The sequence below is a fragment of the Ochotona princeps genome, chromosome 2 (assembly GCF_030435755.1).
Source record: "Ochotona princeps isolate mOchPri1 chromosome 2, mOchPri1.hap1, whole genome shotgun sequence".
Taxonomy (NCBI): Eukaryota; Metazoa; Chordata; class Mammalia; order Lagomorpha; family Ochotonidae; genus Ochotona; species Ochotona princeps.
The window spans coordinates 115,838,234-115,861,584 of NC_080833.1; the positions used below are offsets into that span (position 1 = coordinate 115,838,234).

Sequence of the window (23,351 nt, forward strand, 5' to 3'; positions counted from 1 at the left end):
GCCCCTGGGGGAAGGGCCGTCTCAGGAAGGCAGTCAGTCAGTCACCAGACCTAAATGAGGAAGGAGAAGTTGGAACTGGAAGTGGCTTCTAACAAAAGCAAACCAGCTGTAGTGATAAGGAGCCTTGTAAATACAGGGAGGAAAAAGATAATGATGCCAAAGTAGTAATAGGAGAAAAATGATTAAGATGAAAGACAGTGTTAGCAAAAGATCAGATTAAAAGTAAGAGGCATGGGAAAGAATGAATGATGCCCAGAAAGAATGACGTTAAGGCTGACAGGGCTGCAAGGGAAGAGAACAAGATACATCAGTCTTCAGTTGGCCTCCTAGGATGGGTCTAAGGGGTGTATTTCTTCCTACTGATTATGTTACTGTTCTGTTAGCAAAGCATTGAGGGCCCCTTTTTTGGGACTCACAAATATGGCAAGGGCTGTGTTCTTAGGGAATCAGTGTTCGGAAAGCAGGTGTCATGCTGGATTCTCCCAAGACCAAGGCTTTGCAGTTGTGTCTTTCTCAGCTGGTCTGGAGCAGCAGCAGGTTGGCTTTCTTTGCAGTCCTATCCATTTTTAGGATTGTGCTTCATGCTTTCCCCCAAGGGTGTGTCTCTTCCACCTGTGAGTACCTGGCTGTTTATCTTGTTCAGTGAGGTTTCATTTCCTGCTGTCCCATGGGATGTTTTCTGGGTTAGAAATGCTCATGCCTGCCAGGATCTCAGGATCTCTATGCCATATTCAAACTAGAAATGCCACCCTGGCATTGGAAGAACAGTGTGTCTTTCTCTTTGTTCTTCCATTGGGCATTTCTAAGTTTGTTCCACAGGTTTAGGAGTGCTAATATTTGCCAGCCATTGTCTCACCTGACCTGTATGACTAGCCTCCAGGATGTTTTTGATGTTACTTCAAAGATTAAAACAGAAGGCTGATAGAGTTCCCTAGGTTTCCTGGCAAGTTAGACCTTCTGCCCTCAGGTCCAGTGCTATGGACTTTGTCACTGAGGAGTCCTGTCACAGGACATCATGGGCTGACCAGGCGAGACTCTGTGGATCTGGAGCCAACGGAGGCTCATCTGGGTCTTGGTTAGAAAAGGGGCACAGATGTAATCCCAAGAAGTTTTGCAGGCAACTCAAGGCCTTTCATGTTCTCTACAATAGATTCTAGGATGGTTTGGAGAATGCTTTGGATGCTGCCTGTAGCCCAGTGTGTTGGAAGATTGGTCCCCAAAACCTATGTTAGTGACTGATAAATACATATTAATTGTTTATGGACTGAGAGCGCTGGCTGGGGGCCAGCATTGTGATGCCACAGGTTAAAGCACCACCTGTAATAGGGGTATTCTTTGTGAGTTGCTTCACCTGTAGCCCTGATTATGTGCCTGAGAAAGCAGATGATTGCCTAACTACTTGGGCCCCTGCAACCCACATGGAAGACCCAGATGGAGTACCAGTCTTCAGGCTTTAGCCTAGCCCAACTGTGGTTGTTGTAGCCATTTGAGGAGTGAACCACTAGATGAAAGACTCTCTCTCCCACCCTCCCTCTTTCCCTCTCTTGGCATGTGTGTATGTGTTTGTGCCTATCTCTGTATAACTCTGCCTTTCAAATAAGCAAATATGGCTTTTAGAAAATTCTTTTTAAAAAAGGAAAAAAAGAGTGGAGGCTTACAATGAGCATTTGGCGCAGCAGTTAAATGTCAGTTGGGATGCTTGCATCTCAGAGTGCTCATGTTTGAATCAGCTCTGCTTCCAAATCCAGCTTCTGCTAATAAGCACCCTGGGAGGCAATAGGTAATGGCCCGACTCCTTGGGTCTCTGCCACTGGTAGTAATCACCCAGATTAAGTTTCAGGTTTCTGGTTGTAGGTATTGTGAGCATTTGGGGAGCAAAACAGTGGCTAGAATGTCCCTCCTTCTGTTTCTCTGTCTTTGCCTTTCAAATAAACTCTAAAACTTAAAGAGTAGAATTTTGGGGTCTGAAAGTGGCTTAGTAGGAAATCTTTAGACCATTGAGATTTACCTTTGGGAGGCAGTTCTTGAGAGAGTTCGTTGTGAATTTACCCCAGTTGCTCTGCCTCTTCTCCCTGGACCCTAGAGTGGCCTTTTGTCTGTATGCGTTCACCACTCATTAAGAGGCAGACTAAGGGGGGTGCATAGTTTTGGATTATAAGCCAAAATAAGCATTCTTTCCCCTGAATAGTTTCTTCGGGGTATTTTAGTCATAGTATTGGAACCTGTCATTGGTCAGATTCTGTAGTCAACAGGCAGCCTCTTGGAAATGAGGGACATTGAGGCAGAATACTATTGCCTAGGAGAGGATGTGGCTGTATTAGAACATTCTGGAGAATCACAACAAGTAGAATAGATTTTTTTTTAAAGATTTTATTATTATTATTGGAAAGCTGGATATATAGAGAGGAGGAGAGACAGAGAGGAAGATCTTCCATCCGAAGTTTTCACTCCCCAAGTGAGCCGCAACGGGCTGGTGCATGCCAATCTGATGCCGGGAACCAGGAACCTCTTCCGGGTCTCCCACGCGGGTGCAGGGTCCCAAAGCTTTGGGCCGTCCTCAACTGCTTTCCCAGGCCACAAGCAGGGAGCTGGATGGGAAGTGTAGCCGCCGGGATTAGAACCGGCGCCCATATGGGATCATGGCAGTTGTAAGGCGAGGACTTTAGCCGCTAGGCCATGCCGCCGGGCCCAACAAGTAGAATAGATATTAAGGAATGGGTGTACACACACACACATATATCTATATTAATATGTGTCTTAAATGATTGGATCGTTTGATTGTAGAGCTTCAGACGTTTTAGGAAGCTGAAGAGCTGGAGCTGATGCAGTTCTTTCTATTCTGAGTTCAGGGACCAGAAAACCAAAAAAGCTATGGTTTAAGTGTGCTTGGGACACAAGAAGAGCTGCAGGCTGGGAAGACCTGTGTCCCAGGATGCTCCATTCAGGACCACCTCCTTTCACCTCCTCCCTGAACCTCCTGCACATGAAGGAGGACCATCTTGCTTTACCTAATCCACCAACTCAAAAGTGACCTCATCCAAAAACACACTCACAGATACCCCCAGAATAGTGTTTAACCACATATTTGTCTTTCATGCCTCAGACATGTTAGCACATAAAACCTAACCATCGAGGGAGGATAATAACAAGGTAAGATAGGGTCTCATGGCCAGAGACAGAAAGAACAAGGGATGAGAACTTGAAGACAAAAGTACAATAACAGTTGATTCTAATTCAGTCCAAAAATGTGAGAGTATAAATAAAATGAATGTGACTGCTCAGATTTTATAATTGTTGTTTGAAAAACACACACCATAGAAGCTGAGCTTAAAAACAAAGTGTGAAGGAACAGTCAGTTTCGAGACAGCTGAGACTTTGAGTACATTCGGCTAATGGAAAAGCTTTAAAAATAAAAGGAATAAAAAGACTGTGAAAGTAGAGAGAGTTAGCACGCAGCAAGGAGAAACTCTCAATTCCATGTTTTTTGAAAACATCCTAAGTTTTTTTCTTTCTCAAGAAGAAATCCGGTACTTAAATTAGCAATGGTAATACATCTGATTTTAAGAAGCAGAAGTTCAAAAGCCATGAGCAAAGAAGTTCAAAGACTCCTATAAGCATGTGCAGAACTTAGTCACTAGGGTCTTGGGATCTGAAAAAATGTGATTATAAAACTGTGACTGTTCTTGCAAAATCATAAAGAGCGGATGGGGTATGAGAAGATAATAAGAATGAAACAAACCGGGTACAGCGTGGTGGCCTAGTGGCTAAATCCTCGCCTTAAAACTGCCATGATCCCATATGGGCGCCGGTTCATGTGCTCACTGCTCCACTTCCCATCCAGCTCTCTGCTTGTGGCTTGGGAAAGTAGTAAGGATGGCCCAAAGCCTTGGGAACCTGTACCCATGTGGAAGACTTGGAAGAGGCTCCTGGCTCTTGGCTTCAAATTGGCTTAGCTCTGGCTGTTGTTGCCACTTGGGAAATGAACCAACAGACGGAAGATCTTTCTCTCTGCCTGGGAAATGAAATAGTCCATCACTAGGAGCTATACCTAAAAACCAGTCACTTGCACACTCAGGGACTCCGCATTAAAGTAGTTGCACAGATGAACTTTGAACATTTGTGTTGTCCGCAGTGAACATCAGCAATGAGATGTTTTAACTAAGGTAAGAACATAATCAGAGATGCTCTACAAAAAAAAGGACATTCTTAGCCAAATATACCACGTGCGTGGTTTTATGAAGTGCATTTTAAGAATCAATGGCAAGAAAACTAAACAAGGAAGATGGGAGTGAACAAGTAACTTGCGTGGTTGTGTGTGCATGTGTGTTTCAATACTTAATGCTGTAAGGAAATCATTAGTATGTCTACTTTAGATGCAACAGAATTATATGGTGAGATTGCCTAAGGACATCAGGTAGGAAGTAGCAAAACTAAAGCTTGAAGCTGGATCATTCTCATTTCCATGATGTGGAACTGGTTAAGCAGTGGGGATCTGGAAAATGGGCTAGTTGGGAAACTATTGGAAAATTTTCCTCTTTAAAAAATAAAAGGAGTAAAAAGAAATGTGATGTTTGTTGCCAGTATTCAGATTGTTGCTGTTTGTAGGAAGGATTAACATTGCACTCTGAGGTAGCAGAGGGCTAGAATAGGGCAGGACTCAAGAAGTAATGAGAGGAGTGACCATTTGTTATTGCTTGCTGTGAGCTAACACTTCAACACACATTCATATTTTTTTGCCTCGATGAATGAGGTGCAGCCCTGTGATCATCTCCTTGTCACAGGAGAAGAACAGTGGGCTGAGGTCCAGGGCTGTCCCACCCAGAACCAATGTTCTCAACCATCTTCCTCCACTGCACTCCTCTTGGTACACCTCTGATCAACCTAAGGGGAAGCTTCCAAGTAGTTATAACCTCCCATATAAAGGAAACAGATACTCTGTTAGGGTGTGAATTGCCTGTCATTAACAAATCCTGACTGACTGGGTTGGGGAGCTGTATCTGGACCAGAAGAGCTCAAAGGCCTCTTTCTACTCAAATTTCTCTCACTTTTTTTTTCTATAATCCTAAGAGAGGGAGAATTTTGCCTATGGACCAGCAGTCTGGAAAGGGTAGTATTGACGATGGTGCAGCTAATGGTTCTTTATCACTTTGTCTACTTGAATTCCAACAAGCAATAAATCCCAAATCCAGTACCTCAAAGATATTGTTTATCTTTTAGTCATTTGGGGTAAATTTGTAGATATAGGAGTCTGCATAAAAGTTTATTGCTAAGGCTTTTAAATTCTAATAGTTTGATTAGTCAGAGAAATCATAATTCTGTGCATGTTTTGAAATGAAAGCAGAAGCTCTTAGGAGATTCAAAAACAAAACCTAACAACACTCTAATCATTCGCAGTATGTGATCTTCTTTAATATTGTATGCTTGCTAATTGTGAAAATTGACAAAGATGCTTCTTCTTAAATGGGATCAAGAATATGAGAAGCCTAAGGAGAAAGAGGAAGAAAAAAGCAAAGCTTTCCTAATCTCTTCAGCGGTGATGGTCCTCTCCCCTATTTCTGCCATCCCTGTAGAGTCCTTACGAAATCCGTGTAAGGGAGAAATGAAGAGTTCTTGTAATATATTACAGGATCTGGAAATCTGAACTGAGGCCTTGATTTGTTGACGTAGTAATTTGTTGATGATAAACTAGGTCATTTTTCTGGAAGAACTTTTCTGCTTTTTGGTTGTGTTAGTGGAAACTTTTGTAAGCTCTTATTGAATGACTAGAGGTTATTGACTTTTAATAACAGCAAATTAAGTTTCTGAGTCCAGACATAACAGAGCAATCCTCAGAGAGCTCTGATCAAAAATAGTGGCTTCATCTACAAACAGATTGTCATCAGATGTTCCATAAAGTTACTTTGTCTGTTGAGGTTAAGTTAACCTTAGCTCCAGCTGTTCCTGTTTGCTTTCCACATCCCAGTGTCTTGCTGGCGCTTGCCAGTTTGCATTCATATTTGCTGTGTCAGCTTTAAATTCAGTTCTCAGTCCTCAGGGCATTACATAATAAATTTTAAAACTAAAAAAAAAAAAACAAGTTTTATGTGTGTGGCATCTGCACTAATTGGACCTGACTTTTGTGGGAAAAGTGAATAGCCACTAGGTAACCCGTATTGTAAGTGCTTATTAATGACAGTGGGATACCCTACCTCTCTCCTAACCAAGCATTAGGAACCTTCCATCTGTCAATCATTATGCTGGCACCAGGCATGCCAAAATTGGTTTTGCTTGAGGTAACTTCACTGTTGGAATCATTGTGTGAGGTATATGTTAGGGTGGAAGGTGGGCCCAAGAAGGTTGGGCTGCTCAGTCTGCTAAAGGGAGGAGAATGCATCTTGGAACCAGCTCTGAAAGAATGCCCCAAGTGTTTGCATCAGTTGTGTGGCAGAAAGCTGTGTGCAGCTGGTTCTGAGAACTTGTATATGTCAGGATTCTATAGAGATGACAGCAGAGACGTATACAGTCTTTGTAAAGAATTTAGATTTTATCCTGAAGATAGCAGTGAGCCTTCCAGGTGATTTTAAAAGGGAAATGATAAAATATAATTTGCGTTTTTAGCAACATAGCGATTGGGTTGGTGATAGGTGATGTTGGAAAAATTCTGATGAAAAAATGAGAATTGAGGCAGTATTGTGGTGTGGAAGAGAAAAATACATACCAGAAACATTTTGGGAGGCAGGATGCAAGGAACATGCCCACGAGTGACAGACATTGAGAAGCAGCAGAGTATGGCATCAAGGATGTCACCAATGTTTCTGTCTTTGGTAAAAGCAAGATTGGACTCAGGAGAAAGGAGGCCACCTGCTTAGAGAAGATAATGAATTCTGAGTTCTGATTGGGAACATGGTGAATTTAGGAAGCTTGAGAAACGTGCAGGTGGTGTCCACGAAAGTTGATCAGATGGAGCCCAATCAGGAGATGCTGGAGGATGATGGTCTCCTTGGGGTTAGGAAGAAAGTCCGGCATCAGTAAAGGACAGGGACCCTGTGGGGCCCCATAACACTAGATGTGCTCTCTTAGAAACCACACTGAGCAGGCACAATGGCCTATGTTTCAGGACCATTTAGAGTTGGTGGACATGTGAGATGTACTGAAATCACTTCCAGCATTGGGCAGAGAAACTGTGGTCCTCAAGATGAACTTGGATTTCTTTCCAGGATAGTTCTCCTCTCTGTGCCCACGTCTTCAAATTTCCTTCCCAGGCTTCTGGGAGCCAGTGACAAAATTCTTACCACTAGAGTTTAGATGCTTCACCAGTAAGGAGAAGTAGAAGGTACTGGTACTTCACCCATCATCTTATCTTCCCAGTAGCCCATCAAGGTGTCACACGTAGCAGTTCCATTCCACAGATGATACAACTGAGCTCCTGGGGGACCCCTTATAGTCAGTAGCCAACTTAAAAATATTATAGGCTCAAAATCCTATTCTCTTTCTGCTACCCCACATAACAGACTTAAACTAAAACAAATCAGGCTGTTATTAAATCCTTGGGGGAGAGTTACTACTGCTGTTTCTGGGTTGGGGCGTGGAGATGTTTTGTGGAAGTGATGTCTTGAAATGAATCCTTCCCTTGCACGCACTCTGGTGTGAACCCTACAACAGTGACATGGGATTCTGCTAGCATCCTGTCCTATGCCCGCTTGAAATTCAGCAATGAGGGCAGTGCTTATAATTTTCCCCCTTTCCTCAGCCTTTTTTTTCTGCTTCTGCCCATGTCCCCTCCTCCCCATGACCTAAGAAGTCACAAAGTGATCCTTTAGTTCAAAGAATAAGGAAGTTAATTTTCTTCCCAAAAGCTTTTGGGAACAAAAACCAGAAGGTAAAGGATTCTGTTGCTCTAGATCAGAAGGGTAAGTATAGTTGTAATAAGAGAAACAAAATAACTGGTTGGGTAGTGTGACTGCCTTATGCTGTGTATTTGTATACATTTGTATACATTTGTATACATTACAATGTTGTAATCTACCCCATAAAAATATATGGATGTTTCATGTATACTAAAAATTTTAATTTAGAAAACAATAAAGAAAAAAAGCCTCTGGTGCCTTCTCATTTCACTTGTCTGAGAGCCTCCTATGTACTGGGTTCTGGTTTCTTCTATGAACAGATTTACCTGCTTGTACCACGGTGCTTACTGGCTATGTCTTGAATGCTTCTAGCACTTTTGGCTTGTAAGCATTCTGTTCCCACAACCTGCAGTGCTTTTATCCACATATCTTTTTTGGCTGGTTCCCACTGATTGGCCCTCTGTAAGACCTTAAACACCAGCTCTTTCCCTTTTTCTGTCTTATTTTGCTTTATAGCGTGTATTTTTTACTTGTTTGTTAACATCTCCTACATGAAAGCTCTTTTGAGCTCATGTCTGTCCCGTTCCTGCTGCCAGGCCAGCACTTACACAACTCAGTGGCCGTGAGCGAATCACAGAATGGATGAATGGGGTTGTGGTCCTCTGAGACTGAAACACAATATCCTGGTCTCTCCCCTTGCGGTTGGTTCAGTGTTGCTGCTTCCATAAGTCTTCTCATTTGGGGTAACTGTGAAATGGTGTCCAAACAAACAAACAACAACAACAACAACAAAAACTCTGTGTCCCTACTTCCCTGGGTTAATTGCAGATCTTTTGCTGTAAGAAGGCTGAAAATGATTTTTTTTCCTCTGTCATATCAGTTGCCAGGACAGGTTCGCCAATAGAGCAGATGGCTGGTGATGGTGTGGGCTCCAGGTCCTAGCCATACCCGCTCTTCCTTGTCCTTGCCAGGTCTGTGTTTGTGGAGCCTGTTGAAAGTGTCTCATACATATAAGCTGTGTGATCTTGTAAGAAAACTTTCTCTAACCATTTGGCTGTAGTGAGTTGCGTCTTCAGAGTGTCTGGAAACAGAACTTTCCTACTGGGATGTGTGCTTGATTCCATGTTCAGCTCTTTCTTCTCTTGCTCCTTCCCTAGGATCTTCTATGTCTCTCACGATTCCCAAGACTTGAAGATCTTCAGCTATATTGCTCGAGACGGTGCCAGCAATATCTTCAGGTGTAACGTCTTTAAGTCCAAGAAGAAGGTAAAGGGGCAGTCAGTCACTGGCCATCTATTGCTTCCTCTAAGGGATCCAGGGTACCTGCAACCTTGGACCTTCTCCCTGATGAAGATTTGTGAAGGTGGCTGTGTGAATGCTTGACATTGGGTCTCAATTCTCTGCCTTTGCTCCTGTGTAATAAAATTCTCTCCTAGTTTCCTGGGAACTTTATGCTTAGTTACATACAAACAACTGTAAAAGGACTGGTCTGGAACAGGAATGACACACCCTGGTGTGCAGTGGAGAAGGATGTTGCCTTTTCACCATGGCAACCCTCCCTCCTAATCCATGTGTTGTTCAGTGAGCTATAGATTATGACATGTGAAATCTGGTTTAGATGTACATTCTGATATTAGTTGCCCTGGATCATTATTTCAGTGTGGCAATCATGATCCTTGAGTAAATGCAACTTATAACAGTTCTGAAGAAGCATTCTTGCTCTCTGCTTATTCTTCCAAAAATGTAACACATGAAAGTGGGGTTTTGGAATTGTTGGGGTTGGGAAACCTAGGATCTAACCCCAACACTCCCCTGGAAGTCTGAGTTTAGCTTCCTTGTATCTAAGATAAGGGCAGTAGTCAAAGCCAGCATTTCCTAAAATGTGTTCTGTAAAAACATTTATTATCTCCAATGTTCCATGTTAAAACTGCCCTATTTAATTTGCTGAGAAGTCCTGAAGTTAAAGAAAACCCTGCTACTTTGTTTATCCCAGCATTACTCAAATTGATTTGGTCCTGGAATCTCATTATTTTCCATATAATTAATATGTGTTCATATCCTGGGAACTGCTTTGCTGCAGAAGAGGCTCTATTTTTACGCACTGTTGTTATGCCTGTCAAGGAACTTTTAGGTGTGCTGTTCTAGAGATAAACCAGGAATCCCCTTTGTTCATGCTCCTCCTGTGGTTCTCTGGGACATCTTAAGTGTTAGATTAGTAAGAGTGTCATGATTATAATAAAATACCCCAAACAACTAACATGTTTAAGAGAATAGGTTTAGTCAGCCCGGTTTGGAGGATGGCAATGGTGGATCACTTGCAAGGAAAGATCACATGGCAGGCAGCAGAGAGGGCGGGAATGGGACCGATCTGGGGCTAAGAACTATTTTCTGAAAGTGTGTTCACCATGACCTAAGGACTTCCCATCTCCCAGAGATTTTACCACCTCCCACTTACACCATCCTGAAGACAAAATCTCTAAAAACATGGGCCTTTAAAATATATATATTTTACTTACTTGAACTGTGCAGTGAAAGAGACAGACATACAAAAATTCCTGCATGCTCTGCTTCACTCCCCAAATGGCTGCAATTCCTAGGACTGGCCAGGCTGAAGCTAGGAGCCAGGAACTTCATCTGGATCTCCCAGGTGGGTACCAGAGGCCCAAACACTTGAGCAATCTTCTACTGTTTCCCAGATGTATTAGTAAGGAGCTGGATTGGAAGCAGAGGTATTTCAGGTGTCAGCTTAATCCACTGCACCACAGTGCTGGTCCAAACCTTTGGGCCTGTAGGGAAGATCAGACTAACACAAACTGTATCATTGTGTTATGCTTTAAAAGCCTTCTTGGGCCCAGAGCAGGAGCCTAGTGGCTAGAATCTTCACTTTCATGTGCTTGGATCCCATATGGGTACCAGTTCATGTCCCGGCAGCTGCACTTCCCAACCAGCTCCCTGCCTGTGGCCTGGGAAAGTAGGAAAGGATGGTCCAAAGCCTTGGGACCCTGCACCTGCACGGGAGATCTGGAAGAGGCTCCTGGCTCCTGGCTTTGGATTAGATTAGCTCCAGCCATTGAGCCACTTGGAGAGTGAATCAACACACAGAAGATCTTCCGCTCTGTCTCTCCTCCTCTCTGTATAACTGACTTTAATAAAAATAAAAATAAATCTTTTTTATATAAAAAAGCCTTCTTTAATAGATTTGTAGGTACCTTGTCGAGTGGGGATAATTCAATTAATAATGACAGGGTGCAGATTTACCAATATGCATCTTCCATTTCTACAGGACTCCTCAGAGTGTTACGCTTTGCTATGCTGTCCCCTCCCTTAAAGACAGCTGAGATCTGTGTACTTCCCTACCGTCTCTGTCTGTTTGCTGTTGCTGTTACGGAACAGCAGAGATTGTCCTGAGTGATTTACAGAAACATACGAACCTCACTCTGGTGGAAACTAGGAAGTCCCAGAGCATGGCACTGGCTTCTGTGGAAGGCCCACGTACTCTGCTGTCCCACAGTGGGGGATGGAAGGGCAAAAGAGGAATGAGCATGGTTTTGTAAAAACTAGAATCTTGACGGCAACTAAGGCACTCCTGTGATAGCAATATCAATCCATGCGTGAAGACAAAGCCCTGCTGACCCAATCTTCTCTTGTTAAGTAGACTCCCACTTCCCATCACTGTTGGATACAGGCTTTTGTCTCCAGCATGAACTTGAGCGGACACATTCAAACCGTAGTGCCCACTCTGTTCCCAAGCTTTTAAAATGCCAGCCAAGGCATTGGATAGAAAGTACTAAGACTGGAATACAGGAGACCAAAGAGGGTCCATTGCCAAGCGTCACCTAGAAAATAGTACATGGGAGAGAAACAAAAAATGTGAGGCCCCATTGAGCTGCGTATTGAAAAAAACTAATGGAAGATAGAGTAGAGAGGAGACCAAAAGGAAAAGCATTGGAGCTGGAGGTGAAAGAGTTTGAGGCGTGGGAGAATGAAAGGCTCATCTGCAGTTCTGAGGCATAGGAAATACAGGGATTTCCAAGAGTAATGTATTGGATCATGTGGAATGTTCTTGGCAGATTCAGCTAAATATTGACATTCTCGTTTAGTTTCATTTTGAGAATATGGCTGCTTCTGCATGTAGTTTTGTGAATAGACTGAACCATATCAACCTGGTAATTTACTATAGCTTAAAAAAATCTAATCATTTGCCAAGTACTTCAGTGATGAGTCTTTTTTTAAAAAACGGTTTATTTATTTTTGTTGCAAAGTCAGATATACAGAGAGGCGGAGAATCAGAGAGGAAGATCTTCCATCCATTGATTCACTCCCCGTGTGGCCGCAGCAGCTGGAAGTGAACCAATCTGAAGCCAGGAGCCAGGAGCCTCTTCCAGATCTCCCATGCAGGTGCAGGGTCCCAAGGCTTTGGACCATCCTTTCCTACTTTCCCAGGCCACAGACAGGGAGCTGGTTGGAAAGTGCAGCTGCCAGGACATGAACCAGTGCCCATATGGGATCCAAGCACATGTGCTGGGCAAGGACTTTAGCCACTAGGCTACTATGCCAGGCCTGATTAATTTTATTTTATCCTTGTAACTTGGAAGTAAAGAAGATTGAGACAGGTAGTTTTCACCCTCTCCATTTTATAGATAAGTAAATTAAGGCTTAGAGAGATTGACTGACTCACCCAGGTTCCCATAGACAGACGCTGGCCGCAGTCAGGAAGACAGGTATAACAAAAATATTTTGCACAAGAAACCCACCTTAAGGAGACAGTTATCTCAAAGCACTTAAGAATTTTGTGGAAATCATCTGAAAATTTAAATTTGTTTTTAAATTTTAAATCTATCCATACTTGGTCTTCTGAAAGTTTATGAAAAATCCATGGATTTTGCACACAAACAAGCTTCCTGCAGTTTCCCCACCTTTTTTTTTTTTTTTTTTTTTTTTGAGTACTCTGTCTTGCCATTGGATAGCACCGTATACATAATAGGGAGATGAAGGGTGGGGGCACATCTAATTCTTCTGCCCAAACCGGAATCTAAGAACAATGCCCACCTGAAACTTTGATCTCAAAGCATAGAAGCAAGTTCTTGTTAACCAATGAAAAGGAGTAGCCATCTGGTTCCCTCTAACTGCATTTTTTTTTTTTTTTTTTGCCATGTCTCATATCTCTCAGAGCTGATTCTGATCTCTGGCTCCTCTGTTTCCTGGATTTCTTTCACCCTCACCGGCTGAGACTAGCTCTTCATGGGGTTGGTTCTCAGGCTGCTTGCTGGCCTGGAGCCATGCAGCTGAGGGAATTATTTCCAGACTGCTTGGACTGGGTGCCCCACAGCTGCAGCATTCTAGGTGGGAGGGCCTGTTTGCAAGCCTGCAAAAAGTGGTAAATTGCTCAGCAAAGGGAGCAGGACTGGGGAGGAGTAGGCAATGTCTCTATGAGGTTTTGCACTCAGACCTTATTGGCCTCCAACTCTGGTGGCTTACCAATTCTGGTGGTTTACCCATGCTGCGAAGCATTTTTGGGTTCGAAAGATAAATAGTTGGGCTGGGGAAAGAGTTTTAGTGGAAAATCATGGAAATACTTTGGCAGTGAAGAGGGTTATAGACTCTGAGAAGATGTGTCTGGTGGGCATGTTTCTGGTTTGTGGGAGGCCAAATGGAGCTGTCCTGCCTGGAAGCCAGCGCACCTGCATAATTTCCGGAGTCCTTGTATTGATCCTAGTCTGGGAAAACCTGGTCTGGGCTCCTTGCCATGTTGGGATTTTGGCTGATTGAAATCACATCTTGTCCTCTGTGGTCATAGCCATGGCATGATCCTCATGGGGAGGTTCCAAGGTCAGAGTCATCCTTAGCCCCCGACTCACCGTGAGATGAGATGTTGTTCCCAAAGCTGATTGACTGTCTGGGTCAGGTGTCTTACCTTTCTCAGTAGGGGCCTCCCTATACCTTGCTCCTGCCACAGTGTTGATGCTATACCTGTGATTTTTTTTATTTTTTTTTTTTTTTGGTTACCCACACAGAGGGTTTCCCATCTTGGAGATTTTAAGTTTGAGATGAAATTTTTCATTAGGACTTTCATCAGATAGAAGAATATTGCAGAATTGTAACATGGTATTGTTCTCCTGTTACTCTTTATTAGCCTTATATTGTCAAGTATCGTTATTGTCCAGCTTGTTTCAATTACTTGCAATTTGTGTGAGATTGTTCTAAGTTCTAGGATAAAACAATTATTTCCACAGCAGCACTATGAAATTGACCCTATTATGCTCTTCATGTTATAGATAGGAAAATGAAGCCTTAAGGAACATGACTTCGTAAGTAGTGGATTCAATCCTGACCCCAGAACATGTGACTCTGGAGCCACTCAACAATACTGTTGTCCTGAATTCTTTCATCAGTAACGTAACAAAGGAGTAAGTTATTCTCAACGACTGGTTATCTACTATGATCAGTACTTGAAAATGAAGATCTCCCGACCTCTGATTGATCCACATCAATTTGACATAGGTTTTCCTTGTTTCCCCCTAGTATCTCCATTTCATGGTTGAAGAAAGAAAAGCTCCAAGGAAGTCACTTATCCCAGGTCACATAGTGATACTGTTGAGGTTAGAGCCAGGCCTCCTGCTTCCCATTCCCGGGCTTTAACCACTAAACCTGTTACATGAAATTCATCTAAAAGACACATGAGCCTCTCCAGACTTGAGTTTCTTGCTTCATCAGCTAAGATGAAAGGCATCTCAGGAATGTGCATGGTTGTGCATGAAGTGGCCTGCTCTTTAGGGGGCCAGACTTTATGTGACTGGGAAGATCGCATGTTTTACCTCAGTGCTAGTAAGGAGGGTGGGAGTGAGTCTTTTCCTTGCAAGAGCCTTTACCCGAGACACCTCCTGGTGATGTGGGCTTTCCTTGTTCCCCTCCTTTGGGGGGATATAATCTTAGTACTCACTTGCAAGGGCTTTTGCCTTCTGAGGAGCCTCTTGATGGTCTTTCGACCGCTCCCCTTGGAGTGGCTGTTGCTCTCCTGTCGTTTTTCTTCAGCCTCAGGAGGATGTGGTTGTCCGCCCTAATTAAGAGTGACTGTACTTATTAGCGTGTCCATGCAAGAACTGTTGGTGATTAACAGGAGCCACAGGAATCCCCCCATTATCTTTGTGGGCAGCTCCTTGAAATCACTCTGTCTGCTATAACAGCTCAGTTGGTTTATGGTTAGAGAAATCACGTCCCTCTGCCATGCCGTCACCATCAAGGTGGGGGCCGCTGCTGTCTCCATTTGTGTCGGATGTGGAGTGATGATGACAATCACATGCTAAAGCATAGGTCACATGTATGGCCAAACTTGAGAGATAAAGGAGAAATAGATCCTAAATCTAAGAAAGTGGTTTTATACCTGAATGTTCAGGGAGGGAAATCACAGGTTTCACAACTCATCGAGCCCAAGTCTGTGCTTCTGAGTGAGGGAATCACTACCTGGAAATTAGCTTGCCTCCACTCACCCCACTGCTAACTGACCACTAAGATTGTAACTCAGCTATATTTTTCACCATGTTTGTGTTTCCTAAGCGAGTAGAATATAAGAAAAAGTCCAGACATCATGCTAACTTACTTTATGCTGAGCAGTATTCTGGTGTCCAAGGCATGTGTCTTTGATGGAATTACATAATCGGGGCCAGTGATTAATCTGTTAGACAAAACTTAACCCATCTACCATTTCAGAATCTTAGTATATTGGGGCCTCCTATATGCAAAAGGATAAATATTTTTAAGTTCTATAGATCATAATCATTTGATACCTGTATAAACTAAATCCTTTACTAAGATTTTGTTAAACACACACACACACATTAAGGAAACATGACATTCTATTCTGCTTCTGTTGAAACTGTGGTGGGTAAGGTCAAGATAAGGACACTGCGTTTCATCACTGTGCCAAGTGAGAAGAATTATAAATCTATGATTTGTCCTACAACTCACTTTAGGGACTTGTGTTCCCTTGAATTAAGAAGCACTTAGCAAGCAAATCTTGACTACCCATAAATACAGGGTGGGGAGAGGGGGTTGAAGTAATAAAGGACCTTAATTGTCAGAAGTGAGCCCACCCTCCCATTTGTCTTTTTCTCATGTTGTTGTTATTCTCTTTGTCATCCGGTCATCTTCATCTAACCTGCATTTTATGCTGATGCACTTTACTTTTCTTACAGTTTAATCATCTCTGTAAGATGTAAATGAGAGCTTTCCACAGGACAATGAAATTGACATAGGTCCAAGATGATTTCCTAAATTAGCAACAGGAAAGACTAATACTGATTAGTGTATTACATTTTATAGGACCAGCCAACAGCCAGGTGACTTAGGAGGTGAACAGAAAATACTGTCATGATTGATTGTAATTTTGCTTTGGACTAGTAAGTTCAGGAATGAATGATTTTCTTTTGAGCAGAGGCTCAAAGCTACTGTTGCAGACTTTTGCCTGCTTTGGGTAGACAGCTGTCTCTCACTGACAATGGTTATTTTCATCTCAGCAGTAATTCAACAAATATTGACACCTGCTGGGAGTACAGTTGCTACCTGTGTTAGGCATGCTGATAGGAACAGCTCTCCAAAGCATCCTGACCTCTGCTGGGCAGAGGGGTGAAGGGACGTCCTGATCATGGACAGATTTTCTGTCAATATGAATAGGTAGATGGTTTTAAAATGCATTGTATGTGGTGAAGGTGAGTGGTGTAATGTTCTAAAATAGCTTACTTTCCAGCCCTGTTTTCACAAAAGTGCACCTTATTAGCACTCCCCTGCCGCCCCCGGAGCTTCAGGCTTCTCCATCTGCAGCTGAGAGCACTCTGAGGTTAGCTATTCCTTTCCAGCTTTAAGAACATCAAAGGAACTGTACCCAGCCTAATCTTGACAACCAAGAGCCCACTCAGGCTTTGGCTGTTAATAGAAAATGGCTTTTGGACAGGAAGATTTGATCCATGTGACAGAACACTTTCAGAGGCTTATGTGAAACTAAACTGGATTTGTACAGAAATCATGCAGTATAATGATGCTTTAGAAAAAAGAAAGCCTAGTAAATTCCTGAGAGTGGCCACATCTCCAACCTGGAAAAGGCTGCCTTACCAGCATCCCATTTGTTCACCCTGCTTTGGAGCTAACTGCTTTCATCGGCACCTCCACATTGGTTTCCAAAGGCTATGAGATGGGGGCAACTGCTTCAACGTGACCTAGGAGACCAAAGAACAAGGATTCATATGAAACTCTGCAAGGTGTTCTTTTTCATTCTGGTCTTTACTTGAATTCCTCTCTCTCTCTTTTGGGCTCAAACATTACTATAAACAAACTTACTAACTTTTAAGCCCCAGCAGGTATAATGATTGTGTTACAGCTGGCAGCAAAACTAGTTCTCTTCCCCAGAGGACTCCCAGAGGTGCTGCCAATGAGTCAGTAGGCCCAGCAGTAGGCCAACGGGGTTATGTGGAGTAGATCATGGGAGAAACAGGTACATATGCCCCTCCCAGTTACCTGCAGGTCATTGCTTACCTAGTAAGGTCCTTACATGTAGGATCCTGTGAAAGCACTTTCAGCTGGGGAAAGACGGAGAGCCTGAAAGGTCAAAGGATGCCTGAACTCATGAAGTCCGCTATGAGTTTCTAACTCCTAGAGAGTGAATGAGTGGATGGGTTGCTACTATTTTTAATGTGTTTTTAGCAATTCTATAAAGCGGACAGGGTAGTTTGATTATGTATTTAAGTACCATGGACTTTTCATAAAATGTGCTTCTGTGTGTGGAAATAAAGTGTTCATTCAAGAGGAGTAAAGGATAAGTAAAAAATGGAACCAGTTAGTATTGAATATGTAAATTTTGTTCAATGATTTTCTCATACATGGAAGCCGCCATAATCACTCAGGCTCCTTGCACCGAGTTTTCCTCTGATGCTACATGTACTGAGATGGAGGCATTATTATTTTGATGCTAGCATACATATATAAGAGGTGATTCTCTCAGTATTTTATGTTCCTATAGTGGTAAAATACCTTCAGCCTTTCATGAACAACTGATATTTTTCTGTCTTTTGGTACAACGAATTCCACACTCAGAATAAATTATTTCTTGAGTGTTTAATTTATGACAAGCACCATTGGAGGTGCCATCAGATAAGTTACCCATACATTTATGGGAGATACAAAAAGAATCACCTATCCAATTCTTTACTGATGCCAGAGAAATACTGCATAGGACAGCTCAGCTGTGATGAAGGCAGGTCGGTAAGGAAATGGGACAGCTGGGGAAGGAGGATGCTCTTTGCCGCATGAGAAAAGCAGGAACACAAAACCTAAAATCTGTATTTTCTGCTTTTCCAGAGGAATCCAGTAGAGATCAAGTCAGTTGCTGATCCTAGCAAATGTTTAAACATTAAGCCCTGTCTATTTCCTTGCAACCATTTTGAGCTCATGGTTGGTTGAACCTGTAGGCATGTTTGGTCTTGATGAAGGTGACAGAAGATGGATTTTCTTCTGCTCAGTCCAGATCCCAGTATCTGCCATTGTAATGGAGATTCAGGGTCCCTGAAAATCTCCCAACTCGAAATCTGTTTTTTATTTTATTATTATTTTTTATTATTTTTAAATTATATTGTTGACAATCTTTACATAGTTAATTACAGTAAAAAGGTTCAGGGACTATAGGGAAGTAGGTAAGACTATTCCATATTGTTTCCTTCTTGTATCTGAGGTAAAGGGGGATATTGAGGGAGAAGCCCCGCCCAGTTTTCCACCTTCCCCAAGTCCCGGATGTGGGGCATACTCTGAGATCCTTGCTCAAGTGGTTTTAATAGTTCACCAGTTATGAATCGCTGCCATTTTCGCCACTCCTAGCTCGGTGACCAACTTGAAATCTGAATGTTTCTCATCTCAATCTTAGTGTTTGCTTACAAGGACAAGCTTAGGAATCTGGTCCCTATTCCTGTGTGATCCCACAGATCATGGACACCTGTGTGAGGACCTTTAATTTTTACTGTATTCTTAGAAGTTAGGTAAGTGCTGTACCAATGACTTAGAGATGGTGGGAGTGGTAACATGTCCTCCCTAAGAAAACCTGAGGTTTTAGGGCAACAAACATAGTAGTGAATTTGGAATTTTCCAAGGAACTGTATTTTAAATGGGGAAACTTAGTCTGTATTCTAGAAACGCTGCATATGGGCAAAGACTAAATAAGTCTTTGCAGGTGTTGATCCATTATGAGATATCTGGGTTCATTGGTGTAAGACAAGAAAGCCAAGAAATTAAACAGATAATCTCTGTATCATTTGGACTGACCATGTCTTATTTCCAGAACCTTAAATATTTACCTTGTCTACCTGTTCTGAAGATTCCAAGGAGAGCACAATCCCCACCGCCCCACCACCACCAAAATTGGATAAGGGGAAGAGAAAGGTTCTCTGTGGTGAACACTGGCTCCCCAGAGAGGCACAGTACAAAGCCACGCTGATGGCTGAGTGAACTAGCAGTGAGCTCTGCCACGGGAGGCTGATCCTAGGCACTCTGTGTGTGTTCTCATAAAGGGAATCAGGGCTAGAAGATCTGGAAAGTCCATGGGAATGACCTGTTAGGGTGGAGCATCCACATCTCTTTTCTCAACTAAAAATTGAGCTTCTTGGCTCAGTCTCCTAACAAGGGCACAGCTTGATGGCCAAAGGCTGTGCCAAATGCTGTAATCTCTTGGCCTGGGTTTGTTAGGTACTATGTCCTTCAAGTTATAACCTTTTTTTTTTTAAAGCCCTGGTTTAATTTTATTTAATTATTCGAGAAGCCAAGAGGAAGAAAGAAGTCTTCCAACTGCTGGTTCATTCTCCACATGCTTGCAACAGCTAGGATTAGACTAGGCTGAAACAAAGAGCCTGGGTTTCCCTTGTAGGTAACAATGACTCAATTACTGGAACCATCACGTAGCATTAAGGCTATCTCCTAGGGTTAAGGGTATGCATTAACAAGAAGCTGGTTTGGCATTGGAGTCAAGACTTGCACTCGACATTCTGATATGGGCATTCCAAGCAGGTGTTAACTCTTGCACCAAATGCTCACCCCTAAATCATGGGGTTTTTTGTATATTTTGGATATGGGAAGGTTGGTGGGTTCTTGTCTACTGCATCTCAACTTTATGTGTAATCAAAAACAGTTGTCTGTTGCTTAAAGCTCATGCCCTGAGAACAGGGCTAAGCCTGCCCTTTGGACAAAGGAGGAAGTCAGGCCAAGCATGGGGAATGGAGGTTCTCTGGAGTGGGGGCAGGAGTGCCTTGAAAATTACCCGCATGCTTCTACTTCATTGAGAAATCTCATTGCCTAGAAATGTCATGGTGCTCCATAGTGGAGAGAATGGGTTAAGAACTGTCTCTGGAGATTGTAAAATGGACTAAGGGCATGTTATGTCAGGCAGTACAGTGGCCTCACTGCTAGGAGGTAGTCTGAGGTTAGAAGAAATAGAAGTAAGCTGGAGTCCAAAATCGACATGTGGATGTTGGTTGCTTTTTCCTGTTAACATGGGTTCTTTGGCCTTAAACAAAAGGAGTCACATAGAAGTGACGTAGAAAGGGCAAGGGGAGTGATTTGGAAGTTATAGCCAGCAGAGGATGGTTTGGAGAAACAGTTCCCATGCGGGTTCTGAAGTCCCCAAGACTTCATTAAGATAGTTATGAAGAATGCCAGCTAATTTCAATGTGATGAAATGCATCAAGTGGGACTCAATTCATTGCCCTCAACAAGGCCATGTAAGTTATTAAAACCTTGGACATCAGTTAGGCAGTGTAGTGCCAGCTTCTCTTTCTTAATCTGATGATAAACTGTATGATGGCTGATGTTTCCTTGGGGTTTTGTATGTGTCCAGGGGATTTGTCCACTGCTGTGTGGGTCTTGGCTTCAAAGCCTTGGTCACCACAGCCCTTGGTCTGCAAGTAATCTGACAGTTGCAGTAGCGAAAAATAAACCATCAGAACCACACACTGACTTGCTCTTAGCTTAGTGGACTACCTGAACACATAGTGATGGTTGGCAAAAAGATTCAGAAGCTAGGATATCCCTAGCTTTGTTACATTTGGGAAGGAGGAATCAGGGCCAATCATAGAACTGGCATGTTGGCTGTCTGTCCTTTCACTTGACTGATTGCTTCAGAACTATGGTGACAGTTTCTATTTTCGGAGTGTTTCAGGAAGGGAAAATGCCTCCTCCTCCCTCTTCTTTGTGAGTGTGTGCACATCCGAACGACCCAAGGCTTTTCCATCTCCATCTGGCTGGCTTTGTGGTTGTCTGTCCACCCCGATGCTTCTCGTGTCCTTGTATCACCTCCAAGGCCTTCATTTGTTCTCCTTTCTCCTTCCCAGAGCCAAGCTATGCGCATCGTGCGGACAGTGGGCCAGGCCTTTGAGGTCTGCCACAAGCTGAGCCTGCAGCACACGCAGCAGAATGCAGATGGCCAGGAGGACGGAGACAGCGAGAGGAACAGCAGCAGCTCCGGGGATCCAGGTAGGCCGGGTCGTCGCTGGAGTGCAGGTGGGAAGGCTGGGAGCTGCCACATGTGGGACAGCGGCTCATGCTGCAGCTCCAGGCACATAGTTACTTAATGTTGTTTTTTCTTTTTCTATTTATTTCTAGATACTAAATTGTCTTTAAGAAACATGTTACTTAAAAAAAAAACACAGGAAATTATTTAAACAACTAAATGAAGAAGCGCTTAAACTAGATATTAGGGAATACTTTCTAAAGATAGAAATGTTCATCTACCACATCTAATGCTAAAGAAAATATTGGTTAAAAAAAGACTCCCATAAAACAAATTAGGAAAAAATATTTTTTTGAAATTTACCATGAACCTAAATAGCTTAGTCTTTGAGAATATCTAATTTCTTTAAGTCGAAAAAGCCTTTCCTGTGGACAGCATTGTAGTATCTCTGATTTTCAAGTCTTGTGAGAAATCAGGAGACACAGTTGTGTTTGAGCATCTCTGTAATTTAATAGGAAATGATGAAAAAGTGAAATAAGAGCAGCATAAAGAGACTCTCGGGAACATTAACTGAAAAGCCGTTAAAAGCAATGAGACTTTAGTTTAAACTCAAGGTCCAGTATCAGATACAGATATCTGTGGTTTTCATTCCTCCAGCAACAACTGATCCGAAATCATAACAGTAAAAAGACACAAGGCCTATGAGTAATCACAATAAAAATGCACGTATTTTATATGAAGATCTTCCGTGGAAAGACTTGATGCTGTTGGATAGGAAGCTGCGGCATCACAAAGATACTAATTCTCTCCGTGTTCGTCTATAAATGTGCTAGTCTAGATTCTTAATGTGAAGGGGTGCTGTGGTAAGTGATGGTATTTGACATTTATGGGGGAATAGCTAAAGCAGCACTCAGAGGAAACTCCAGGTTTCAGACATGATGTATCGTGCATGGCAGGTGGACTCATATCCAGCTCAAGAGTTAGAAAACAACAGAATAAATCTGTTTCAAAAGGCAGTATTGCAAAGTGACTGGAGGAACTACTCACGTTTGCATTCTAGCTGTACTAGTTACTAGCTGGGTGATCTTAGAAAAGTTTCATAATCTACCTGTGCCTTAAATCTTTTGAAAGATAAAGAGATAAAAAAAATTGTAGTTCTCATCTCCTGGAATTACTATCTTAATAATTATTGTCACACACAAAAAATGAGATGGGTTAGTACATTTAGAATGCCACCAGTAACTGTGAAATGGAGACTAACGTATCCAGATGTGAGGATACAATGCAGTATGCATCTCTACTTCCAGACAAAGATGGACTCCCAGTGAAACTGTGTACTGTATCTTGACAATAGGATGCTGGAGTCTCTGCCATTGTCCATGCCCACAATAATGGACATATGACTGTTTATGAAGAACTATACTTTAGTAATAATACAGGAGAACTCAGTGGGGAGGAGGAATTGAGGAGGGGATAGGGGAAATCCCAGGGGCATATGGGACTGTATCATAAAATGATGAAAATAAATAAATAAATAAAAGATTTTTTAAAAAAGAATGTCAAGTCTGTACTTGGCATATAGTACCCAGCAAATATACATTAGTTACTTTTATTCTGAAGTAAGAATGAGTAAGGCTAATAATAGAAAAAAATTCTGAAAAGATGAGTGGTAATAGATGAGTATCTTTCCAGATAAGTAAAACTTGACTGTGTTTTGCGTAGGTGGTGCCTAAAAGCAGAATAGAAATAGACTCCGTTGAATATGCTACTTCAGAGCGCACCAAGGGTAGACTTCTCGTGGGAAAACAATGTGGAGGTCTAGATTAAATTTTAAAATCCCCATGCCTTTTGATCCCCAAATTATTCTCAAATTCTCTTCCATCAAGTTGTCCTAGAGCTGTCCCCATGCATTTATACATTATACATACATAAGGTTATATAAGCAAAGGATGTGTTATAAAACCAAGTGGGTGGACATAGAAAAAGAATGTTTTTGAAAATGTGGTACAAATAACAGAATGCTATCCAACTATTGAGAAGAATGGCTT

General features: G+C 42.5%; 1 protein-coding gene across 6 annotated transcripts in view; it reads left to right on the forward strand.

Annotated features, from left to right (window-relative positions):
- Positions 1–23,351, forward strand: part of C2H1orf226 (chromosome 2 C1orf226 homolog) — a 237,927-nt gene that overhangs the window by 178,821 nt on the left and 35,755 nt on the right. For all 6 annotated transcript variants that reach the window (XM_058660547.1, XM_058660549.1, XM_058660551.1 and 3 more), the window contains 2 exons: positions 8,984–9,092; positions 21,185–21,326. In XM_058660547.1, the coding sequence (XP_058516530.1) occupies positions 8,984–9,092; positions 21,185–21,326 (251 nt within the window). The remainder of the gene's footprint in view (positions 1–8,983; positions 9,093–21,184; positions 21,327–23,351) is intronic.